Below are 24,587 nucleotides of genomic sequence, written 5' to 3'. Positions count from 1 at the left end.
AAAAAAAAAAAAAAAAAAAAAAAGAACTTTCATTTCCTATATGATCCAGTCATTCAACTCCTAGGCATTTATCCAACAAAGAAATGTGTGTCCTTAGGAAGACTTGTACACGAATGTTCACATAAGTTTATTTTTAACAGCCCCAAATAGAAACAGCTCACATATCCAGCGTGATAAACAATTGTGGTGCATCCATGAGATGGAACACCACTCAGCAATAGAAGGAATGAGCTACTTACATAACGCAACAAAATGGATAATCTCAAAATAATTATGCTGAGTAAAATAAGCCAGATCACAAAAGAGTACACTCAGTTGTGTCACTGCATTTATATACAACTGTTAGAAAATCCAAACTAATCTGTATATATAACAGAAAGATTGGCGGTGGTTTGAAAGCAGGGCAGAGGGGTGTGGAATGCTGAACAGAGGGGCTTCAAGAGTCCTGGGAAACCAGAGCTAGTGATGGTTTTGTGGGTTTAGAGATTTGTCAAAACGCATGCAGGCGACCGCAGTGGGAGGAAGGGAGGGCGGGTGGGTGCACAGCTGGAGGCCCCCGGGGCTGGAGGAGGCGCTTGCTGCCTGGCAGGGTTCCCCTGTCATCTGCTGGGCACCGAGCCCAAGCGGCGCGTTACCCAGGTAACCCGCGTGGACGCTGAGGCTTGCGGCTGTCGCTGTGACCGGCTTCTGGTTTTCTGGTAGTCTGGTCTTTCTGGGCGGGGCCGAACGAGGTGAGGCAGCCCAGGCCATGGAATGTGCCACCGTCGTCTGGTATTTTGATGCCAAGGAACGAGAGGCAGCCAGACGAGCATCAGCGTCAGGGCGGAAAGGAGCCTGTGCCCTGGAGCCAGGATGCAGCGCCTGGGGAGAGTCATTGCCTCCTGCCGGCATCCCAAGCCCGCCCGCTTCTCCGGCCTAGAATGCGGAGTGAGTCTCCCACCCCTTTGGCCAGGCCACTTTTGCACTGGGCCGCCGCTGCTTGGGCTGGGTGAAAGGTGCTGAGAGGAGCATGGGTGTGGAAGTCCTGTCAGCTAGAAATAAAAGTTTACCTCAGGGCTCCAAGACAAAAAACTTACAATGTTACTCACTTCAAACATGTGCATTTTATCTGCAGTGTGCAATTACACCACAATTAAGTTGATTTAAAAAAAAACCAAAAACTTAGAATAGGTAGGATACTATTTTTAGGACCTAGATGTAGTTGGGATCTTGAAAGTAATACATAAAACACAAGTTATGAAAGAAAAAGTATTTCTAAAGAATCTTTTTCTTCAAAAGACACCATGGATGAGGTAAAAGGCAAGTCCAGGCTGGGCATGGCGGCTCACACCTGTAATCCCAGCACTTTCGGACACCAAGGCGGGCAGATCACTTGAGGTCAGGAGTTTAAGACCAGCGTGGCCAACATGGCCAAACCCCATCTCTACTAAAAATAGAAAAATTAGCCGGGCATGGTAGCGCACGCCTATAATCCCAGTTACTCAGGAGGCTGAGGCAGAATCGCTTGAACCTGGGAGGCGGAGGTTGCAGTGAGCCAAGATGGTACCATTGCACTCCAGTCTCCCATAATAGTGCATCCAAGAAGACGGTGTGGCCCTGCCTCTGCCTATTCACAGAAAAGAATAGGGTGCTACCCAGAACACTGGGTAACTGGAGTGGGAGGGAGCTTGGGCCAGAGGGGAGCAGTATCTCCACACACTTGCAACTCATTTCCTACCCATCAAGGCCTTTGATGAATAGCTCTGTATTGAGAGGCCTCCTTTATGTCCTGACTCGTTCTGGACATTATGGGCTATATTGCCCCTTATGATGCAAAACCTTGAACCTACGGTCTGTTGGCTCTACCTTTAAAGTATCAGCATGTTCACCATCCAGCCACTGATCACCAATCTCATTCAAGTGGCTATCATCTCCCACGTAACTACTACATTGGTTTCACACATCACTCCACTGCTTCCCTTGGTTAGTTTACTCTCCACAGAGGCTAGAGCCCATCAATGGTCTACTCAGAATCCTGCCAGAGCCCCCATGATGCCTTCAGCTTTCTCTACCATCTGACCCCCTTATTGCCTCTCTGTGTTGTTCCTGCAGCTGACTAGGCCGGCCTTACACCAGGGGTTTTGTTCTAGCTCTTCCCTCCGATATCTGCATCCCTTTTTTTTTTCTTTTTTTGAGACGAAGTCTTGCTCTGTCACCCAGGCTGGAGTGCAGTGGCACCATCTTGGCTCACTGCAAGCTCTGCCTCCCAAGTTCATGCCATTCTCCTGCCTCAGCCTCCCGAGTAGCTGGGACTACAGGTGCCCACCACCACACCTGGCTAATTTTTTTTTTTTTTTTTGTATTTTTTACTAGAGACAGGGTTTCACCATGTTAGCCAGGATGGTCTTGATTTCCTGACCTCGTGATCCGCCCGCCTCGGCCTCCCAAAGTGCTGGGATTACAGGTGTAAGCNTTTTTTTTTTTTTTTTTTGTATTTTTTACTAGAGACAGGGTTTCACCATGTTAGCCAGGATGGTCTTGATTTCCTGACCTCGTGATCCGCCCGCCTCGGCCTCCCAAAGTGCTGGGATTACAGGTGTAAGCCACTGTGCCCGGCCGTCTGCATTCATTTCCTTCCAGTCCTTGCTCAGATGTCACCTCAGTGAGGTGACTCTGACTCACCCTCAGCACCTAATTTAATACGGCAACTTGCCCTTCCCATCTGGGCACTACATCACCTACACTGTTCTTTTTCTTTGTTCCAAAGTTGTTGCCTTCTAACTACTCTTTTTTTTTTTTTTTTTTTGCCTTCTAACTACTCTTTAACTTACTTATGTTTATTGTTTATCTCGTGCTTCTGTAAGTGCAGTGTTTGTTTTTTTCACTTTAGGGCCTGGCACAGAGCAGGTGCTTCATAAATGTTTGCTGATGATTGAGTGATGTATGATCCTTCTCTTGGGAAAGTCATTTCCTCAGTTGGTTTCCAGAGGATGAAGCACTTCTTGAGAGGCCTTCATCTTGCTGCTGTCTCCAGGGAAGGGGCAATTCAAAGGCAAAAACCCTCTCTCACTGGTCTCACTTGTCCCCCACCAGGGACCAACAGCTTCACAGCCTCTCACTTCTGGGCTGAGAAGTGGAAGCCTGAGACAGCAACTTCCTCTCTGTTCCCTAGTGCTTCCAAGTTCCCCAGTACCCAGTGACACCCCTGTGAGACAGTGGAGCTGGGCTTTTCTTCCAACCTTCCTCTTCCTATTGCTTCTCTCCTCTTCTATCCCTCCTACCTTTTAATTCATCCAACCATTATCACGCAGGAGATACTTACAGAAGCTGGGGCTACAAATGTGGAAGCAAAAGACACCCCCTTTTTTTCTTTCACATTTTAATCGAAATACAGTATAATTACATTACAGTACACTACTAAGTATACAGCTTGATGAATTCTTAACACGCATATACCTGTGTAACCACCACCCAGATCAAGATATAGAACATTTCCAGGCCCCAGAAGACCCCCTTGTACCTCTTTAGTCAATACCGCCACCCCCAGGGGTAAGTACTGCTTTCACCATGGATTACCTGCCTGTTCTTGAACTTCATATAAATGGAATCATACAGTATCACTATACCTGTGATAATGCAATATTGTTGTGTGGATATGTGGCTAATTATTATTATTATTTGAGACAGAGTTTCGCTCCTTTTGCCCAGGCTGGAGTGCAATGGTGCGAGTTCGGCTCATCGCAATCTCTGCCTCCCGGGTTCAAGCGATTCTCCTGCCTCAGCCTCCCGAGTAGCTGGGATTACAGGCATGCACCACCACCCTGGCTAATTTTGTATTTTTAGTAGAGATGGGGTTTCCTCATGTTGGTCAGGCTGGTCTTGAACTCCCGACCTCAGGTGATCTGCCTGCCTCAGCCTCCCAAAGTGCTGGGATTACAGGCGTGAGCCACTGCACCCGGCGTGGCTAATTATTTTTATTGCTAAGTAGTAATCCATTAAACTGACGTATCAAAATTTCTTTATCCATTCTCTTGGTAACAAGACATTTGGATTATCTCCTGGTTTGGACTGTCATAAAAAATGCCACTGTGAGCACTCTTGTACATATCTTTTTAGCAGACAGATATTTTCCTTTCTTTTGAACAAACAAGAGTAGAATCTCTAGATCATAGTACGGGTTTATGTATAATTTTATAAGAAATTGTCAAACTTTTTCCCAAAGTGACTGTACCACATTATACTCCCATCAGCAGGGTATGAGAATTCCAGTTGGCACCATGTCGTCCCATTTGATGCTGTCAGTATTTTTATTTTTGGTCATTCTAGTGGATGTATAGTGGCAACATCCTTTATTTTAGGATAAGAATCAGCAATAATAAAAAAAAGAATCTATGTAGCGATTACCTTGCCCTTTGTTTATACAGAACAGTTCCAGCTCCTTTACTGGACTAAGATCTAAAACCCCAACTCTGATTACATTTACCTCACCCCTTCCTATCTCAGGAGTTGTCTTAGTCCATTTGTGCTGCTATAACAGAATACCTGAGACTGTGTAATTTACAAAGAAATGTACTGCCTTCCGGTCTGGAGGCTGGGAAGTCCAACATCAAGGTGCTGACATATTTGGCGATGATGATTTCAAGATGGTGCCTTGGACACTGCATCCTCACAGGACAGAAGGTAAAGGACAGGGACTGCATTCTCACATGACAGAAGTAAAAAGGGCAGGGTGGTGGAGGGGTAGGGGTGGGGGGAGAGAAAGAAAGAGAAAGAGAGAGAGAAAGAGAAAGAGAGAAAGAGCATGCAAGTACATGCAGAATCTCTCCATGAGCCTTTTACAATGGCATTGTTGATGAAGAGTGAAACTCTGTAAAATATTTGAAGAGATTTACTCTGAGCCAAATATGGTGACCAATGGCCCCTGACACAGCTCTCAGGAGATCCTGAGGACATGCCCAGGGTGGTTAGGGTACAGCTTGGTTTTATACATTTTAGGGAGACATGAGACATCAATCAATACACATAAGATGTACAATGGTACAGAGAGTTTCCAGGTTATAGGCAGATTTAAGATTTCTGATTGGCAATTGATTTAAAGAGTTATTGTCAATAGAAAGGAATGTCTGGGGTTGTGGAGCTCAAGGTTTTATCATGCAGATGAAACCTCCAGAGATAACAGACTGTAAATGTTTCTTATCAGACTTAAAGAGTCTGTTCCATCACTAATTCCAGAAGGGAGGAGGGTATAATGAAGCAAGTCCAGCTTCTGCTTCCCATCATGGGCCAAACTCATTTTTCAGGTTACCTTTGGAATGCCCTTGGCCGAGGTCTATTCATATAGTTGGGGGGGGGGGGGGGGCTTATAATTTTATTTTTTGGTTTACAACATTAATCCATTCATGACAGCAGAGCCTCATGACCGACATAAATCTCATTAGACCCTGCCTTCCAACACGACTGCACTGGGGATTAAGTTTCAACATGAATTTTGGAGGGGATAAAAACATTCAAAACATAGCAGGGGTGTTTTTCTTCATCGGTTTCCTGACACCTTTAGGTCAAAGGTATCTCTCTCATTTGAGTGCTCTCTCAAAAGTGAACAGAGCTACCTTATCTCTCTTTAGAATATGAATTCTAGTCTTATATGAACATTGAGGTTTGTGTAGCAGGTATTAGGTGATTGCCTATCATAAAACTTAGCTTCTATACGAGATAATCAGTTATGACTTTACATATTGATATGAAGAAAATAAAAAGAGGGTAATGTGAGAATTAGGGAGGATGAGTCACAGCTGGCTGTTATCAGAATGTGACATCTGTGCTGAAATCTGAATGAAGAAAAGAAAACCCTGTGGCTGTACAAGGAAGAAGATTCCAGAAGAGGAAACAATACGTATAAAGGCCCTGAAGCAGGAATGGGCTTACCCTGTTTGAGGAATGGCTGGAGTCGGCAGGAGTGACAGGAGATGAGCTTGAGGGACTGAGGTGGGGTGTGGGATAGGACAGAGGCCAGTCCTGCTGAGTTTTCTAAGCTGAGAGTTGGAGTTTGGATTTTACTCTAACTACTTGGGAAGTCAGTGCAGAATGTGAGGCAAGGACCTGATGTGAGATCCTAAAAGTATACTTGGCTGCCTGCTGGAGGATGAGCTGTAGGGGGCTGGAGTGGAAGCGGGGAGATACTCCTCTTACTTCTGTCACTCTTCCTTCTCCAGCGTCTCTTTCTCTGCTTGAGCCTGAGATGGAAATTGTGGCTATATCATCCATAGATTGCTTTCCTCTCAGTGCCCACTCTGCCTAGGTTCACCTTCCTGCCAGCTGGGGCTTGTCCCAATACCTTGCCCCTTCCATCTTACCTCTTTCTTAGTCCTCTCCCTTGAATTCAGCCTGTTCTACTTGAACTTTCCCTCTTCCTCTGAAAGGGCTACTCCCCTTTGCCCACCCACAGTGAGTGCCAACACCACCCAACAACAAAAGCTCAACCCACAGGCCTGCTTTTTAAAATGATCCTCCATTACCAGTGGAAATATCTTCAAGATCTCTCTTGCCCACTGCTCACTCAAGTTCAGCTTCCTAAATGGTCATGCTGCCTTTGGTATCACCACCTACAGTCCCTCAGTCCCTTCTTTTTTTTTTTGAGACAGAGGATCGCTCTGTTGCCCAGGCTGGCGTGCTGGAGTGCAATGGCTTGATCTTGGCTCACTGCCACCTCCACCTCCTGGGTTCAAGCGATTCTCCCAACTCAGCCTCCCGAGTAGCTGGGATTACAGGCATCCACCATCATGGTCGGCTAATTTTTGTATTTTTGTAGAGACAAGGTTTCACCATGTTGGCCAGGCTGGTCTTGAACTCCTGACCTCAGGTGATCTGCTGGCCTTGGCCTTCCAAAGTGCTGGGATTACAGGCATGAGCCACTGCGCCTGGCCCAGTCCGTTCTTTATATTAGCTGCCTGATTTGTTAAAATTCACATGTAACCTCACTACTTCCTTGCCTAAAATCTTTCAATGGGTCTCTGTAACTTCATTATAAAAGCTGTATCTCTCGTCACTCCTATTTCTCCTCCCACTTTTGTTGCTCTCTGACACTCTCCATTCCAGCAACTTTAAGCCAGTTACTTATCTCCTAACATGCTCCTAAGCCTTTGCACACACTCTTTCCTTTGTCTAGACAACCTCTTCCATTTGTTCCATATCGAGTGTAAATGTCCTGCATCAGTCAACACCTGATCTGGGGCCACCTCTCCCCTTTCTAATAGAGCTGATCCTTTGCTTCTCTGAAACCCATGCACATACACAAACACACACCCCACTCCTGAGCCACTTTTACCACATTTCTTCCCTGTCATCCTCTGAAGGTGTGGATCCTCACAGGCCACAAACAAGTCTCGTCTTGAACACCTCCACACCTATCACAGGGTAGGTGCTCAATGAACATGCAAGGAAAAAACAAATGCTGGGTGTGGTGGCTCACTCCTGTAACTTCAGCACTTTGGGAGGCTGACGTGGGAAGATCACTTGAGCCTAGGAGTTTGAGAGCAGCCTGGGCAATGTGGCAAAACCCTGTCTCTACAAAAAATACAAAAGTTAGCTAGGCATGGTGGCAGGCATCACGAGGTCAGGAGATCGAGACCATCTCGGCTAACACGGTGAAACCCCGTCTCTACTAAAAAATACAAAAAACTAGCCGGGTGCGGTGGCGGGCGCCTGTAGTCCCAGCTACTCGGGAGGCTGAGGCAGGAGAATGGCGTGAACCTGGGAGGCGGAGCTTGCAGTGAGCTGAGATCCGGCCATTGCACTCCAGCCTGGGCGGCAAAGCGAGACTCCATCTCAAAAAAAAAAAAAAACAAAACAAAAAATTTGCTGGGCGTGGTGGCAGACGCCTGTAATCCCAGCTACTTGGGAGGCTGAGGCAGGAGAATCGCTTGAACCTGGGAGGCAGAGGTTGCAGTGAGCCGAGATCACGCCATTGCACTCCAGCCTGGGCAACAAAAGCAAAACTCCGACCAAAAAAAAAAAACCAAACCGGCCGGGCGCGGTGGCTCAAGCCTGTAATCCCAGCACTTTGGGAGGCCGAGACGGGCGGATCACAAGGTCAGGAGATCGAGACCATCCTGGCTAACACGGTGAAACCCCGTCTCTACTAAAAAATACAAAAAACTAGCCGGGCGAGGTGGCGGGCGCCTGTAGTCCCAGCTACTTGGGAGGCTGAGGCAGGAGAATGGCGTGAACCCGGGAGGCGGAGCTTGCAGTGAGCTGAGATCCGGCCACTGCACTCCAGCCTGGGCGACAGAGCGAGACTCCGTCTCAAAAAAATAAATAAAAAAATAAATAAATAAATAAATAAAAATAAAAAATAAAAAATAAACCAAACCAAAATAATAAGTAAAAATGTGCAAGCAGCAAGCAGTGGGTGCATGAAAAGTGGGTCTCTCACTGAGGTGCTGAGTGAGGGAAGACAACCAGCCCAGATCAGACCCTAGGAGCAGTGGGAATGAGGGTGGACAAAATAGACGAGGAGAGTGAGGAGCACAGGAACTGGGTATGGGGAGGGGAGTGAGCAAGGAAGCTCTGGGCTAGAGTCATCCTTTTTTTTTTTTTTTTTTTTTTTTGAGACGGAGTCTTGCTCGGTCGCCCAGGCTGGAGTGCAGTGGCCAGATCTCAGCTCACTGCAAGCTGCGCCTCCTGGGTTTATGCCATTATCCTACCTCAGCCTCCCAAGTAGTTGGGACTACAGGCGTCCGCCTCCTCGCCCGGCTAATTTTTTTTTTGCATTTTCTAGTAGAGACGGGGTTTCACCGTGTTAGCCAGAATGGTCTCCACCTCCTGACCTTGTGCCCGCCCGTCTTGGCCTCCCAAAGTGCTGGGATTACAGGCTTGAGCCACCGCGCCCGGCCTAGAGTCATCCTTAACAGAGGTGAGGAGGCGGCTCTGTGAGGATCCCAAAGGGGCGTCAATGGGCTTTGCCAAGGGGATCCTCTAGGATCAGGCTGGGGGTCAGCACCTCAGGCTCCTTCATTTTTAGCCTCGTTTGTGTTTTTTAATGGCAGCCGCCAAGGCAGAGTCCTTAGCCGTGCTCCCTGCTCTATTTCCCAGCGCCTCTCCATATGTGTGTGTATGTATGTTTACTTTTTTTTTTTTTTTTTTGAGATGGAATTTTGCTCTTGTTGCCCAGGGTGGAGTGCAATGGCACAATATCAGCTCACTGCAGCCTCCGCCTCCCGGGTTCAAGCGATTCTCCTGCCTCAGCCTCCCGAGTAGCTGGGTACAGGTGCCCGCCACCACACCCGGCTAATTTTTGGTATTCTTAGTAGAGACGAGGTTTCATCATGTTGGCCAGACTGGTCTCGAACTCCTGACCTCAGGCGATCCACCTGCCTTGGCCTCCCAACGTGTTGGGATTACAAGTGTGAGCCATCGCGCCCGGCCTATTTTTTTTCCTTAAGGCCAGGTCTTGCTCTGTTGCCCAGGCTGAAGTGCAGTGGTGCGATCCTAGCTCACTGCAACCTTGACCTCCCGAGCTCAAGCAATCCTTCCACCGCAGCCTTGTGTAGTAGACTACAGGCGCGCGCCATCACACCGGGCTAATTTTTGTGTGGTTTTTTTTTTTGTAGAGATGGGGTCTCACTATGTTGCCCAGGGTGGTGTCAAACTCCTGAACTCAATCGATCCTCCCACCACAGCTTCCCAAAATGCTGAGATTACAGGAATGAGCCACCGCGCCCGAACTGCTCCATACATATTGATACAGGAAAACTCACAGGATGCGTCGCTGGTAATCCATGCTCCCATAAAGCCTGGCCTCTGGAAAGAGACCTGGGAACGAGCCCTGACGTTCTCAGCCGTGGGGCTTCACAGAGAGGGGTACCTCGAATTAGGTTCCTTATCTTAAATAAAGAGAATAACAGCAGCCACTTTCTCACAATCTTGCGAACGCCAAATGGAAGGATCCCTCGAGAGCGCTGAGAACTCGCCGAGCTCCTCCCGGGAAACCCGGGATCACGAGGCGCCATTTTGCGGACGGGCAAACTGAGGCCCGCGGCGCCGCGACTTACCCAGGCCCTTTTGCAGTGGGAGGCGGCGGTGGAAGAGGGTGGTCTCGGGCCGGGACAACGAAGTCCACCCTGCCGCCGGCTTCGACGCAGCTGCCAGAATGGTCCCTACCCCGCCCAAGTAGGGCGGTGCGAGGCGGGGCGGCCCACGCAGCCGTCATGGCGGCGCAGCTGCCCGACGCCGGAAGTGCCCGCCTGGAACTCCAGCTCCCAGAAGACCCCGCGGCGCGCCCCGGTCGAAGCCGGGGGAGCAGCCGCCATTGTCCGCGGCTGAGGCGAGGCCTTTGCTCGGGCTGTAGGGCTGCGGTAGCTGCGGGGCTCGGGGGTCGGGAGAGCCGGCGGGGAAAGGCGGCGCCAGGGCGGGTCCTGCGCCTGCCCTTTCCGCGCCGGCTTTGCGCCCTCGTTGCCTTCGGCTCTCCAGCCAGCAGCCTGCCTCCGGCCTCCCGCCTCCGGGCGCTCTTCCTTGTCTGGCCGGACGGGCCTGGGTGAACTCTGCACGTCGGCTCCGCGCGCCTTTGTCCCCGAGGCCGCGCCTGGAGCTCCCAAGCGCACTGCTGGGCCGGACCTCGGCGCGGGACAAAAGCCAAACGCCCCAGGCGAGGCGACCCCGAGCCTGCTGCGCCGCTTTCAAGGGGGACCGGCGGCTGCAAGCCAGGTGAGGCCGGGACGAGCTTCTGCAGCGTCGCGGCCGCGTCGGTCTTGCGGAGGAAATTTGGGTCGGGAGCTCTGGAAGCAGGTGATAAGGATGCTTCTGAGGCCATTGATGGGACGAATAACCCCGTTCATTCCCCAGCCGGCGTTTCTCCCCCTGCCAGTTCACACAAAGCACTGTGAAGGACGTCAGACCTGGGTTGGAAACAGCTCCGGGTTCCCTTAAACATGCAGTGACGGTGGCGGTCACTGTCAAGTTGCAAATAACGGTGCAAAATACGGTTTGCATTCTGCGTTTTCGCGCTGATTCCGGTGCTCCTGAGGCCCACTGTGTGTTCTAGTGCTTTATACACATACCCAGGAATCCATTCGAGAGGTTGCTGACTTTTACAAAGATCTGGAACCTGAGGAGTTAGGGGTCTGGGCGCCAGGCCCATCCCTAAGTCCTCCACACACACACAAGCTTAGGCTTAGTAAATCTTGGACGTGAATTTCTTTTGGAGGTGGGATTAAATTTGCATAACGTTCACCACTTTAACCACTTTAAAGTGTGTAATTCACTGGTTTTATTGTATATTAATAAAATTGTGCAACCATCCCCATTATCTAATTTTAGAACATTTCATCACCCCACAAAGAAACCCTTGTTCCCATTAAGCAGTCACTCCCCATTTCATTTTTCCCCCAGCTCTAGGCAACCACTAATATATGAGGATTGCAAGTTGATTTTACAATAATTGTTGTCAATCCAAAAGTTCCATTTGTGTTGTGACTGGCTGTCTCTTGGGAATGGCTGACAAATTTGTACCCTCTCTATCAGGATCATGCTTTTTTCCAGCTTATGCAAATTACCCTTCATTTCTCTCCAGGAATTGTTACTTTTTTGACATGTAAATTCTCTTTTCTGATGATGCTCCTTACAAGTTTTTTTGTCGCCTCTGTGGATGGATTCCCTTCTTTGTTCCCACTTGGTTTTCTATGAGAAAGGACTAGTTTTGTCTTTTTTCACTTTTGTCACTAGGTTGAAATTTGCAGTGTTCCTGAGCAGGTGTCCTCAGGATGGCAGCCATCAACCCATGGGCCTCCTGGGGTGAGTCCAAATTGTGTTTCTTCTGGGCCTCCCCTAACATTAGCTGCTGCAGTCATGGGTCAGAGCTGGGACGGGCTGAGGACTTTTGAGGATGGAAGGGGGTCTATCTTGGTACAAAATTAGAACTGATTGGTGGTAAAGGAGGAAAATTGTTGGCATAAAAGACACTAACTTTTATGTGCTTTATAGTCATCTCCTGAGAGGTGTCATTAGTTTTAAGAGATTTTCTGGTGGTTTATGGGGTTTCCTAAACAACAGTAATACATATAAGAAAATATTGTCTCTACTGCTCCCATATATATTTTTACCTTTGTTGTTTTTACTTATATAGCATTGGTCGGTAACTTTAAAACAGTGTTAAGTAATAGCGACTCACCTGTGCATTGCCTGTGTGAATCCAGCTTATGTTGGATTTTTTTACATGCCTTTGGGCTCTGTTTATGGAATTTTGTAGCGCCCATTAGCAAGTCAGTCTTCTCTTGTATTTTGTCGCCTCGAATCACTAGGTTTGGTGTCACAGTCCTAACCTGATCCTTCTGTGCAGGTGCCCTTACGGACCAGTCTTGGGGGATGACGGCTGTTGACCCATGGGCCTCCTGGGGTGAGTCAAGAGCCCGGTCAGCTGTGGGCTGCCATATTGTGGCCTCTCGCTGTAGTGCTCTGCCACAGCTGGAGATTAGAATGGGGACCAGGTGGGCTGGGCACGGTGGCTCACGCCTGTAATCCCAGCACTTTGGGAGGCCAAGGCGGGCAGACCACAAGGTCAGGAGATCGAGACCATCCTGGCTAACACGCTGAAACCCCGTCTCTACTAAATATACAAAAAGTTAGCTGGGCAAGGTGGCGGGCGCCTGTAGTCCCAGCTACTCGGGAGGCTGAGACAGGAGAATGGCGTGAACCTGGGAGGCAGAGCTTGCAGTGAGCTGAGATCGCGCCACTGCAGTCCAGCCTGGGTGACAGAGCCAGACTCCATCTTAAAAAAAAAAAAGAATGGGGAACAGGTGGGGCTTTAGGGCAGGAGGTCCAGATCTGTCTGTGTGCAGAGTTGGAGCAAGGGGGGATCAGAAAACTAGTGAGCAATAAGGTGATGGTGACATCTCAAGATGCATGAGAATTCATGTGTGGCCATTTAGGATTCAGGCCCAAGAAGGTTGTGACCAGACACTGCTTCTCAGAGATGGTACCTAATAGCACAGTGGGGGCAATGAGAGATTCATGTGTTCAAGTACTTTCCTAACCTTCTCTGAACCCTAATTCCTTCATCTATAGAATGAGGAAGTAAGTCTCTTCCCTCATTCAAGGGGGAGGGGCAGGGGCTGGTCCTCAGCCCCGCAGAAGGACAGGTGAGCTCCTGGCAGCGAGAGCTGCCTCCATGACTTTTTTCTCGTTTCCTAGCTCTGTGTCCTCAGGATCCTGCCTGGCACGTGGAGGGGAACCTCGAGGAGGGGAGGAGGGCCACTGGGCTCCCAGCAGCCCAGGTTCAGGTGAGATGGGGCTGTTCTGTTCCCAAAGGATGATGTCCAGGTTATCCTTGGTCATCCCAGTTGATGTGGCTCACCAGTTTACAACAGTTGGAGTTTGGGTAGGAAAGGAAGCAACTGGAAGTTAATGCTTCCTGAGAGGAGGCAGGCAGAATCAGGCTGATTTTAGTGCCTCGGAGCCTTGCTCGGAGGCTGGCCTTGTGGACCAGCCTGTCCACAGTGCTGAGCTCCGACGAGCCTGGCCTCGCGGACCTGCCTGTCCACAGGGCTGAGCTCTGACTAGCCTGGCCTTGCGGACCCGCCTGTCCACAGTGCTGAGCTCCTACTAGCCTGGCTGCTTGTGGGGCATGAGGGGCAGCCCTTTTGGCTGGCAGCCCCACTTCTCTCTTGCCACCTTCACTTATGTCTTTAGCACCTGATTTAGGCTTATGCTGTGCAGTGCCTGCTGTGAGGGGAACAAGGACAGGTGTGAGCCTCCACCCTGAGGAGCTCCCAGACCCTTTTCCAGGGTTATTCACTCAGCTGAGGACATCTCACGGCCTACCTGGAGCCACACATGCAGTGTGGGATGTGAGAAACCTGAGACGGGTAGGATAGTCCCGGAGGAGCTCAGTCACCTGATGAGTTGGGAGATGGGACAGAGTCTGTGTGAGGTCAGCTTTTGCTGTGAGGGGAAGGCTGCTTGGGAGACCTGGGCCAAGAGGTGAAAAGAATGCATCAGCCAGTTGGGCACAGCCTGGTGAGTGGGAGTCTGGCCTCCTGCAGCACTACAGGGGTGGGGGGTGGCAGGCACACTACGTGACCAGTGTTTGAGTGAGACTGACTCCAGTTAGATTTTAGGCTAGAGAGGCCAGAATGAACCCAGCCAGGCCCTGAATGTCTGTTGCAGAGCCTCAGAAGTCTTGGGATCAGGGGGCACCAGGGTTCGAAATGTGGTGATGGTTGTGGAAGAGGAGGGCTGTGGGAAGCAGGCTGGTGTTTCAGGCTTCAGTCTGACCAGGACCTTGGAACTAGGGAGGAGAGGTATGAGGAGATCAAAGCAGGGGCCTTTGTGATTATGGGGACAGGGTGGCTCCTGAGAGAAATAGGACAATGGAGTCACTTAGGAAAGGTGTCATCTCTCTGCGCTCCTCCTGCCCAGCCTCCTCACCAGATGCAACCACTTAAAAAAATTTTTATAATAGCTTTATTGAGATGGTACTGACATACTGTAAAGTTTATCCTTTTAAAGTTTATAATTCTGTGGTTTTTAGTATAGTCACAGAATTGTGCAACAATCACCAGTATCTAATTCTAGAACATTTTCATCACCCCAAAAATAAATCCTGTACCCATTAGTAGTCACTCCCTGTCCCCCTCCTCCCTCCCAACCACTAGCGTACTTTCTGTTTCTATGAATTTACCTAGTCTGGACTTTCCTAAAAATGGAATCATAATATGGCACAGCCTTTTTTGTCTGGCTTTTTTCACTTAGCATAGTGTTTGCGTTTTCAAGAGTTACCCATGTTGTAGCGTTGCGTCAATATTTCTTTTAATGACTGAGGCAGCCATTTTTAACTTTCTGTTTTCAGTTTTTTAGAGTTGTCTCTGTATTTCTAAATGGGAGATTTTTAAAAATTGGTTTTTTCTAATTCATCAAAGTTACATTTACCCTGTTAACTCCCTGCTATGAAAGATGAAGAAAAACAGTTTCATTACTTTTTTTTAGGTCTTTTATTTTTAAGTTAAAATAATGAATCAAGCAGATGTGACATACTTGGATATAAAACGATTTAAAAATCGTGTCTCTACTTTGTGCCTCCCCCTGAAATTAAAAAATATTAATGAAACCGCCCACAGTTTCAAATCTGGTGGGTGAAGTACATCATAAGTATGCTGTCCCCACTTGGCAGCATTGCTATCCCTGGTCCAGATGAGATGGGAAGCAGAAGCGCCTGAACCATATGATGCAAGGTGATTGTTGCCTGGTATCGGAACTTGGGCAGCTATGAGGTTTGCTGCTGTTACAATGTACAGTCATTATTAAATCCTAAAACAGAAGCATCAGTAGTGAAGCTAGGCTAGCCTGAAAGATGGCCCGTGAATCAGATTCTGAGGAGTAGAAGTTAGCTATAATAAAACACTGCGAAGAAGCCCTGTTAACCGCCATGCTACACTCTGCTGTTAATTTATGCTAGGCTTTCTGAGAATTATCCAAGTTAATGCCGAGAAAATAAAACAGAATTTAAAATAACAACACCCTCCAGTGTCTGAAGAGTTGTGATTTCTGGTGACATGCTCCTGGCTGGCCCCCCTCCCCACACTTTGGATTTTTTCCTGTGGGGAACTTGGACTTGACTGCTGTGTGTTTTTAACTAAGTGAGATCTTCAGGAATGCAAAAGAACCCTGTGTCCTTTGTTGTTCCCTCCAAGTTTAAATATTTATTGAAATAAAGCATTTATCTGGTGAAAACATCAAATGCTGTCATCCCTCATTATCTGAATAGTCCATTCATGGAAGTATGTTGAATAGTGAGGTTTTAACTACAGAAGCCCAGATCCCCTTATTTCTAGAAATAGGGGAAAATAATAATTGTAGTGATAATATCTCATTCCATCTAAAAAACCCCAACCAGCCTCTCCAAATATGGAAGCATTCAAACCCCTCTGTAACAATCCACCTAGGATATCTGCGTAACAAACATTATGTACATAAAACACCAATAATAATCCATGCTCATCCTTGGTCAGACTTGGGGATGTGCCTAGTCTAGTTCTGTTTTCCTTCTCTGCAGTGAAATCTACCATAGAAGCCATCTGAATTGCCCCAGGTTCCTTGAAGGGGGAGCAGTTGGGCAAGATCTGTTAGTAAACATCTGAGACCCAGCTCAGCACCCTTGGTCTTCTCTCCTTCAGACTCTCACAGGGTTTAAATGTGTGGCTGGTTTGTTAGCAGATTCCATAAAGTGCTTTAGAATGCCTAGATAAGTGCTTATACGTGTGTACAAAGTGATGTGTGCAAGAATGTTTATGAGAATTTGGGTGAAACACGTTTGCAAGTCATCCTAGGATATAATTGGAAAATGCAGATGCAGCTCATGAGGGTGACCTGTGGACCAGAAGGGTTTGCTCCTCCCTCTAGCAGAACTCTTCTCTCTTTAGCACCCTTGTGATAACCTCAGTATCAGGCAACAGTGAAACCTGCATTTCCTCTCCTATCCTTGAGGGGTCCCTGTCATCTCCACAGCCTGTGACACTAGGTTCCTGTCTTCCACCATCTCTTCCTTCTGGCCTTTCGGTTTTGCATTTTCCTTTGCAATTCTAGGCTGAAGGGTGTTTACTGTGTCCCCTTACCATTCATTTATTTATTTTTATTTTTGAGGCAGAGTCTCATTGTGTTGTACATAATGGATTGCAGTGGCACGATCGCGGCTTGATGCAGCCTCCCCTCCTGGGCTCAAGGGATTCTCATGCCTCAACCTCCCGAGTAGCTGAGATTACAGGTGTGCACCATCACACCCGGCTAATTTTTGTATTTTTAGTCGAGACAGAGTTTCACCGTATTGGTCAGTCTGGCCTCAAACTTCTGACCTCAGGTGATTTGCCTGCCTTGCCCTCTCAAAACGCTGGGATTACAGGCATGAGCCATTGTGCCCGGTCCCATTACCATCCTTGAGGTGAGGCCTCCATGATTTGTGGGCCAGGACGTGGTTACATATTCAGCTGGGGGCAGCTCTTTTTTTCTTCCTGCTTTTTAGCCCATGGGGCTTACAGTTTGAAAATGTCCCCTTTTTCATTTCTGAATTTTTTAAAAATTTATTTTAATTTTAATTTTAACAAATTTCATAATTACAGAAGAGTATAAAAAGGAAGCAAATGGCATCACCATCAGTGAACAATTATTACTGTTTTGTCATATTTGTTACCTTTTTCTTCTTTTACATAGTACTCTGTCTTTCCACCATTTCTCAGGCAACCACTCATGGATTCAATTTGTACACAGCTAATTCGTTTTCATATGCATACGTAGATGATAAACCATATAGACATAGACGGTCTTTTTCTTTTTTTGAGACAGAGTCTTACTGCGTTGCCCATACTGGAGTGCAGTGGGTGATCTCGGCTCACTGCAATCTCCACCTCCCGGGTTCAAAGGATTCTTGTGCTTTAGCCTCCCAAGTAGCTAGGATTGCAGGCGTGTGCCACCATATCTGGCTAATTTTTGTATTTTTAGTAGAGGTGGGGTTTTGTCATACTGGGCAGGCTGGTCTCGAATTCCTGGCCTCAGTGATCTGCCTGCCTTGGCTTCCCAAAGTGCTGGGATTATAGGTGTGAGCCACTGCACCTGGTCAAACACTCTATTTTTTTCCCAGTGATTTTTTTCTACATGTAATGTTCCTATAGTTTTCTTTTTTCAACTTTGACGTCCATCCATGTTGATAGATACGGAGAAGTCAGGCTTGTTCCTTTTGTGCTGCCAAGTGTGTCCATTAGAGAAGTGCACCTCTGTTCATAGTTTATTTTATGGACAGCTTTATAAAATCCTCTTTCCCCCATTGTTTTTGCTGCTCCAGCCAAAGCTGTGTGAACATTCCTGTAGCTTTACTTTGTGCATGTGTTTATGTAGTTTTTTATCTAGGCATACCCCTAGAAGCAGAATTGTATCTGGTTTTAGGTATGTATTTTTTTTTTTTTTTTTTTTTGAGATGGAGTCTTGCTCTGTTGCCCAGGCTGCAGTGCAGTGGCGCAATCTCAGCTCACTGCAACCTCCGCCTCCCTGGTTCAAGCGATTCTCCTGCCTCAGCCTCCTGAGTAGCTGGGACTACAGGTGCATGCCACTACACCCAGCTAATTTTTATATTTTTAGTAGAGGTGGGGTTTCACCATGTTGGCTGGGATGGTCTCCATCTCTTGACCTCATGAGTCACCTGCCTCGGCCTCCCAAAGTGCTGAGATTACAGGTGTGAGCCACCATGCCCGGCTAGGTATATACTTTCAATGTTACTAGTGCTGCTACATGTCTCTCCAAGGGGCAAAGCTACTTCACAGTCTCCCCACTCTGGGAGAAAATACCCATTTTCCTGCATTTTTGTCAACACTTGACATTATCAGGTATTTTAAATATTTGCTTACCTCAGGACCAGAAAGGTATATTGCATGACTTTAATGTGCATCTTCTTGATTGCTAAGTACCTTTTGATGTCTTTATTGTCCGTCTGTATTTCCTTCTGTCTTTCTCTTCCCCCGTCCCTGGATTTCTAGAGACCAACTGTAATGTAGGTATTTCACACACATTCTGAATCCTAATTCTTTGTCACATATCAACTGTCTCCTCCCAGTCTGTAGCTTGTCTTAACTGGTGGTGTCTTGTCAGTCAGATGCTTGAATGTTGGTATGTCTTTGTCAAATGTGCCTGTCTTTGTTTATGGCTAGTGTTTTTGTGTGTCTTATTTTAAGAAGTCTTGTGTTATTTAAAAAGTAATACTTCCCTCTTGTCCTTTTCCTTTATGTTCCCTTTCTGGGCTAAGGTGGTGGACCTCCTGAACAACTTGCCGTATCTCTGATCTCTTTATATTCCATGTCCTTTTCTTGGCGGAGTTTGGGGGTGTGATGATCATGTTCTCACCACAGCAGAACTGTCTAGGGCCTCCTGAACTAATTGCTGTGTCTTCTGGTCTTTTCTTACTCTGTGAAGGCTTTCCTCTTCTCTCAGCCTCTCTTGTAGCATCCTGTCCCACTTTATACTGAAATCACTCTGATCTGAGAATCTGAGAATAGGAATTACAGTTCTCTGAAAGTTGAATGTGGCTGTTGTCTGGATTCTCTGGCCTTGTGGCTACTTAGTTGTCTCTTGATCTGCATCAGGGGTTTCTCATGTCCAAGAGTCGTCTGGTCTAGGGCAGGGCTGTGAGGCTGGAAGTCCTGCTCTACTGCAGCTGCGTAGATCTGATTCCTGGTTGGTGCTTTCTGCTCCCCTCTGCCCTCCTGGTGAGGCATGCCCTGGGTTTCGTGGGCCTTCGTGGGCCAGGGTCAGCCGATCAGCTCTACTTCCAGTTTCATAGATAAAGAGCTGTGAGGCCACAGACTCCCTTCTCTTCCGCATCTGGTGGGACTGAAGAGGTCTCCACGCATCTGGGCAGCCTGAGAACTTAGCCGCAGTCTGAAGTCTGAGGAGGCTCCTGGGACTTTTGCCTGGGTATAAGTGCATGGCTGCTGGCAGTGCCGCCCGCGAGGTGGGGCACTTGCAAAGCTATTCAAGTGCAGGCTTCTGCCTGCTGTTCTCAGCCTGACTCACTCCTGCCTCTCCTAGAGTCCTCTTGCAAGAAGCACCTGCTTCACCATGGTGCCTCCTAGTGTGGGGCTGGAATCGCCTCTAGTCTAGTTGGTCAGCCTCACCTTCATCTGTTCTGCCTCTGGGAGGAATGAGTGGAATTCAAGGTGCTGACGCCCCCATTTTTTTTCACTGGCTGGGTTATTTCTTTAACTTTCTTTAAAAAAAAAAAAAAACTTTTTAGGAGATTTTTGAACCCCAAAGTAGAAGATGAACCCTGTATTAGTTTGGTTTTATGTTGCTATTGTAATAGACTACCACAGACTTTATGGCTTAGAACAACATGAATTTATTCTACTGTTCTGCAGCTCGGAAGTCTAAAATGGGTCTGCAGGGCTGTGTTTCTTCTGGAGGCTCAAGGGAGACTGCTTCCTGGCTCATGTCCTGTCGTCTTTCATGAGCCATTTCCTGGCTCATGCCCTGTCCTCCGTCTGCAAAGTACATCACTCCGACCTCTGCTTGTGTCGTATCTCCTGTGACTCTGACTCCTGCCTCCCTCTCTCACTGATGAGGACTGTGGTGATTACATTGGGCCACCTGGGTAATCCAGGATAACCCCATTAAAGATTCTTAATTATATCTGTAAAGTTCCTTTTATCATTAAGATAACAGGCACGGGTTCTAGGATTAGGACATGGGCATCTTTTGGGGGGTGTCATTCAGCCTGCTGCAAGCACCCGTGTTGACCAGCTTCAGCAGCTGTCAGCTTTCTGCTTTCTGCATTTCTTTTCATCTATTCCAACACAACCTTTTTTAAACTGGAGGATTTGAAAGCAAATCTCAGAATTGTGTCGTTTCACCTGTGAGTGTTTCTGTGTATGTATCTAAGAGAGATGTACCCTTAAGGAAGAAATCATAATACGTTTATCATACTCAGCAGAATTACCCATAATTCCTCAACGTTACGCGATACCCAGTTCATACTGTTTTCTCTACGTGTCCCTAAGATAACTTTTTACAGTTGTTGGTTTGTTCAAATCAGGATCCAAACAAGGCTCACACACTGCACGTGCTTCCTATGCGGAAGAAGCTAGGTCACTGGTCTCGTTGATTTGCCTGATTTTTGCCTTCATGATGTCATTGAATACGTTCCTCCATCGCCTCGTCTCCTGTGAGCAGTAGTTGGACTAGAGGCCTGAGTAGACTCATCTGGTATTTTTAGAAAGAATACTTCGTAGGTGGTGCTGGGTTCTTCGTACTGCTTGCATCCGTGAGCACGTGGTGTCTGGTTGTCCCATTTTCAGGTATGGTGGGTTAGTGGGTGCAGGTACTGTCAGGCTGACCCCTCCATTATAAAGCCCCCTGTCTACCTTTCACCTGCGGCTGAGCAGTCATTGATGGTCATGCCACTGTCCACTGTTTTATTCGGGACTGCAGAACCGCTCTCACAATTTCATTCCTCTTGTGTTTATTAGACCTAATTCCTGTATTTTTAAACATATAATGATTCCACTGGAGTCTTGGGAGGGGTGGGAAGTGAATTTGTGGCTTGGTCTACCAGCTGGACAGCGTTAGGGTGTGGGTTTGCACCTTGTTAGTGTAGGTGAACATCAAAGCCATCTAAGAAGGTGCTACCCCAGGGAGGTTAGGATGTGTGAGAGAAGCACCAGGTCAGAGGCACCCTGGGTCATCAGCACAGCTGCCTAGCTGCCTCCCCAGGTGCTGTTGCTCTGTGAAAGTGCATCTGGCGTAGGTGTGGTGCACTTCTCTGTCTATGTTACGTTTACTTTTTGATTTTTGTTTTTTTATTTTTTGAGACAGAATTTCACTCTGTCACCCAGGCTGGAGTGCAGTCGTGCGATCTTGGCTCACTGCAGCTTTGCCTCCCGGGTTCAAGGGATTCTCGTTCCTCAGCCTTCTGAGTAGCTGGGATTACAGGAGTGCTCCACCATGTCCAGCTAATTTTTGTACGTTTAGTAGAGACGGGGTTTCATCATCTTGGCCAGGCTGGTATTGAACTCCTGACCTCAAATGATCCACCCACCTTGGCCTCCCAAAGTGTTGGGATTACAGGCATGGGCCAGTGCTCCCAACTCCCATGTAACATTTAATTAAAAAAAAATTACATTACCATAAAATGTAGAAACAGTAGCCGTCAAGCATACTGAGGTCTGGGCAGTCTGTGAGAGGAAAACCAAGAAGTTGTCATTGACCATGGGGTTTGGGAGGGTATCATAGAGGGAGGGTGTGGCCAGCACTTCTAAATGCTGCGTAGGCCAAGAAGGTAAAGGCAGAAATAAATCTTTGGACTTGGCAATCACAAGACATTGGTGAGATCTTGGTGAGAGCCTGGTAAAAATAAGACTCATATAATTATTGCTCCAAAATGCTTCAATATAGATCAGCAAAAATGACAAATATTCAGAAAAAATTTCCATTATCAAGGAACAGGAAAACAGATAATAAAGGCAGAGAAGGAACTGCCCTGGGGCAAGGCCGGATGACAAGGAAAGAGAGAAGGTGAGAGTGCACTGTACCTTGCAGGAGGAGGTTGACTGCCAGAAGCAGTGGGACAAGGGTGCAGGAGACATCTCTACAGGGGGTGTGAGGCTGCAGGAGGGGTGATTCTGTGCCTCTGAGGACGTGAGACACAGAAGAAATGGGACAAGGGTGCAGGAGACGTCTCTACGGGGGGTGTGAGGCTTTGGGAGGGGTGATTCTGTGCCTCCGAGGATGTGGGACACATAGGTGAGGTTCAGCCATGGAAAAGAGGATGGACAGTCCTTGCCGTGGGGTACAGTAAGGCTGAGCCTGGGGAGTTGTGAGCAGGAGTTGACTTTTCAGGGTGTGGTATTTATTGGAGCAGAAGCAGTTCTTTGTTTTAAGCCCATCATGTGAAGGTAGAGGGGAAGCAATTGAGACAATAAAAGTTGATACACTGAAGATTCAGCAGGGAGGGCCGGCTCAGATCAGGACTTGAGGCTGGGTGCAGTGGCTCATGTCTGTAATCCCAGCACTTTTGGAGGCCAAGGTGGGCGGGATCACCTGAGATCAGGAGTTGGAGAGCAGCCTGGTGAACATGGTGAAACCCCATCTCTACTAAAAATACAAAAATTAGCCGGGTGTGGTGGTGCACGCCTATTGTCCCAGCTACTCAGCAGGCTGAGGCAGGAGGATCACTTGAACCTGGGAGGCAGAGGTTGTAGTGAGCTGAGATCGCACCATGGCATTCCAGCCTGGGCGAGAGTTAGACTCTGTCTCGAGAAAAATAATTTAAAAATAATAATAAAAAGACTTGAGGGATGTATTCATAGGAAAAGCCAGACTTAGATTACCTTTCCTTTTTCCTTCTAGTTTTCCAGTTTTCTTGCTTTCATTAAAAAAAAAAAAAAAAATCAGTTTAGATTATTTGTAACTAAAGTGCTTTTGATGGCAGCTGTAACCAATTTTCCTTGGACTGGGCTGCTCTGGGGCATCCTGCACACCCTTAGCTTCAGTCGTTGGGACAGAGATGAACTGGGAATGGAAGGCTCCCCACCATGGCCAGAAAGACAACTTGTGAATGTACAGATCACCCTTTCAGGTCCTTGATCTGGGTGTTGAAGCAAAGACTCCATCCTAAAGGTCTCTGGCTTGCAACCATTGCTTATAGCCTGTTGCCGCACCGGTCCAGGCCTTATTACATGACTGCCTTTCCAGAAGAGGGGCATTGCCAAGGTGGGGGACATAGCCAGTGTGCTGGAATTTGGCAAGAGTCTTCGAAGAGACCTGCTCAGCTTTGCTGTGGTTCTTGTGGGCCCAGGTATCTAATTCCCTAAGAGTATATACCAAAGATGGGGTCTTGGGTGGTTCTCAATGAGCCCTGCCTCACGTTAGTCAGACTCGTGAATAACCAGGACGGTTTCTCTATATCCTATCTTCTCTCCCCAGCGCTGTCAGCCTCACTCCATCCCTAGAAATATTGGAGGCGGTGGTCACAGGCTGAGAAGGAACATTTGTGTTCTTTTAGGAACCAGTGACCTTCAAGGACGTGGCCGTGGACTTCACCCAAGAAGAGTGGGGGCAGCTGGACCTTGTTCAGAGGACTCTGTACCGCGATGTGATGCTGGAGACCTATGGGCACCTGCTCTCTGTGGGTAAGGCAGGTGCTGCCCAAGTAAACGAAGCTGTAATGCCTTCAGCTGCTCCATGTTTAGAAGCTCGTTGCAGAGGCGAGGGTGGTGTCTCAGAAGAGCTGAGATGATCTTGGGCCCTGAGGTTCGGGGACAAAACTCCTAATGCTTACAGAGCATGGAGTGGGAAGGACCTTGCGTATTCTGCCCAGGTTGAGAAGTCACAGGGAGGAATAGGCAAGAGAAGCTTTCTTTGGCTGTCCCAAAGCCTCATGACACGAGTTCCATGCTTTTCCTCCATGCACAGGAAATCAGATTGCCAAGCCTGAGGTCATCTCCCTGTTGGAGCAAGGAGAAGAGCCATGGTCGGTGGAGCAGGCATGTCCTCAACGCACTTGTCCAGGTGAGGGCAGAGCCCAGGCTGAACAAGGAACGGAATTCCCCCCAGGCCCTCTTTGTTAAGAAATGGAATAAGGCCATGAAAAGTTACCTTCCTCAGATACATTTAGAATTCCCTCTAAGGAGCTTTCTTCTCTTGCTACTTTCGATTTAGAGCAAAGAAGCATCACCATCCTAATAAGGTAGCCATTTTCATGTGCTACAGTTTCCCTCCCTCGCTGTTGGCTCTCTTGATAGCTCCTGTTTTCTGCGGTCCCTTCCTCTAATGTTACCTCTCATCCGTGTAGCTACTTAAAATGTTTTCTTTATTCCCTCTGTTGCCAAACTTGTAACCTATAACTACAGATACTTCTTTTTAAAAAAATAGGTTTTCGGCCGGGCGCGGTGGCTCAACCCTGTAATCCCAGCACTTTGGGAGGCCGAGGCGGGTGGATCACGAGGTCAGGAGATCGAGACCATCCTGGCTAACATGGTGAAACCCCGTCTCTACTAAAAATACAAAAAAAAAAAAAAAAAAAAAAAAAACTAGCCGGGCGTGGTGGCGGGCGCCTGTAGTCCCAGCTACAGGCTGGCTGAGGC

The 24,587-nt window shown here is 47.8% G+C and overlaps 1 protein-coding gene and 1 pseudogene across 7 annotated transcripts in view; one reads left to right on the top strand and one right to left on the bottom strand.

Moving 5' to 3' along the window:
* ZNF606 (zinc finger protein 606) overlaps positions 1-24,587 on the top strand; it is a 68,220-nt gene that overhangs the window by 32,367 nt on the left and 11,266 nt on the right. Inside the window, exons 1-6 of one of the 7 annotated variants that reach the window (XM_025366007.1) lie at positions 9,596-10,300; positions 11,698-11,766; positions 12,311-12,367; positions 13,162-13,250; positions 23,507-23,633; positions 23,917-24,012. In XM_025366007.1, the coding sequence (XP_025221792.1) occupies positions 11,736-11,766; positions 12,311-12,367; positions 13,162-13,250; positions 23,507-23,633; positions 23,917-24,012 (400 nt within the window). In that variant the 5' untranslated portion in view covers positions 9,596-10,300; positions 11,698-11,735. Of the gene's footprint in view, positions 1-9,595; positions 10,681-11,697; positions 11,767-12,310; positions 12,368-13,161; positions 13,251-23,506; positions 23,639-23,916; positions 24,013-24,587 lie in introns of those variants that run through there. The other 6 variants (XM_025366006.1, XM_025366012.1, XM_025366011.1 and 3 more) reach the window with 6 other exon arrangements.
* LOC112612023 lies at positions 4,314-11,245 on the bottom strand (annotated as a pseudogene).

Source organism: Theropithecus gelada, chromosome 19 (assembly GCF_003255815.1).
Source record: "Theropithecus gelada isolate Dixy chromosome 19, Tgel_1.0, whole genome shotgun sequence".
Taxonomy (NCBI): domain Eukaryota; kingdom Metazoa; phylum Chordata; class Mammalia; order Primates; family Cercopithecidae; genus Theropithecus; species Theropithecus gelada.
This window is presented reverse-complemented; position numbering and strand designations above follow the sequence as displayed.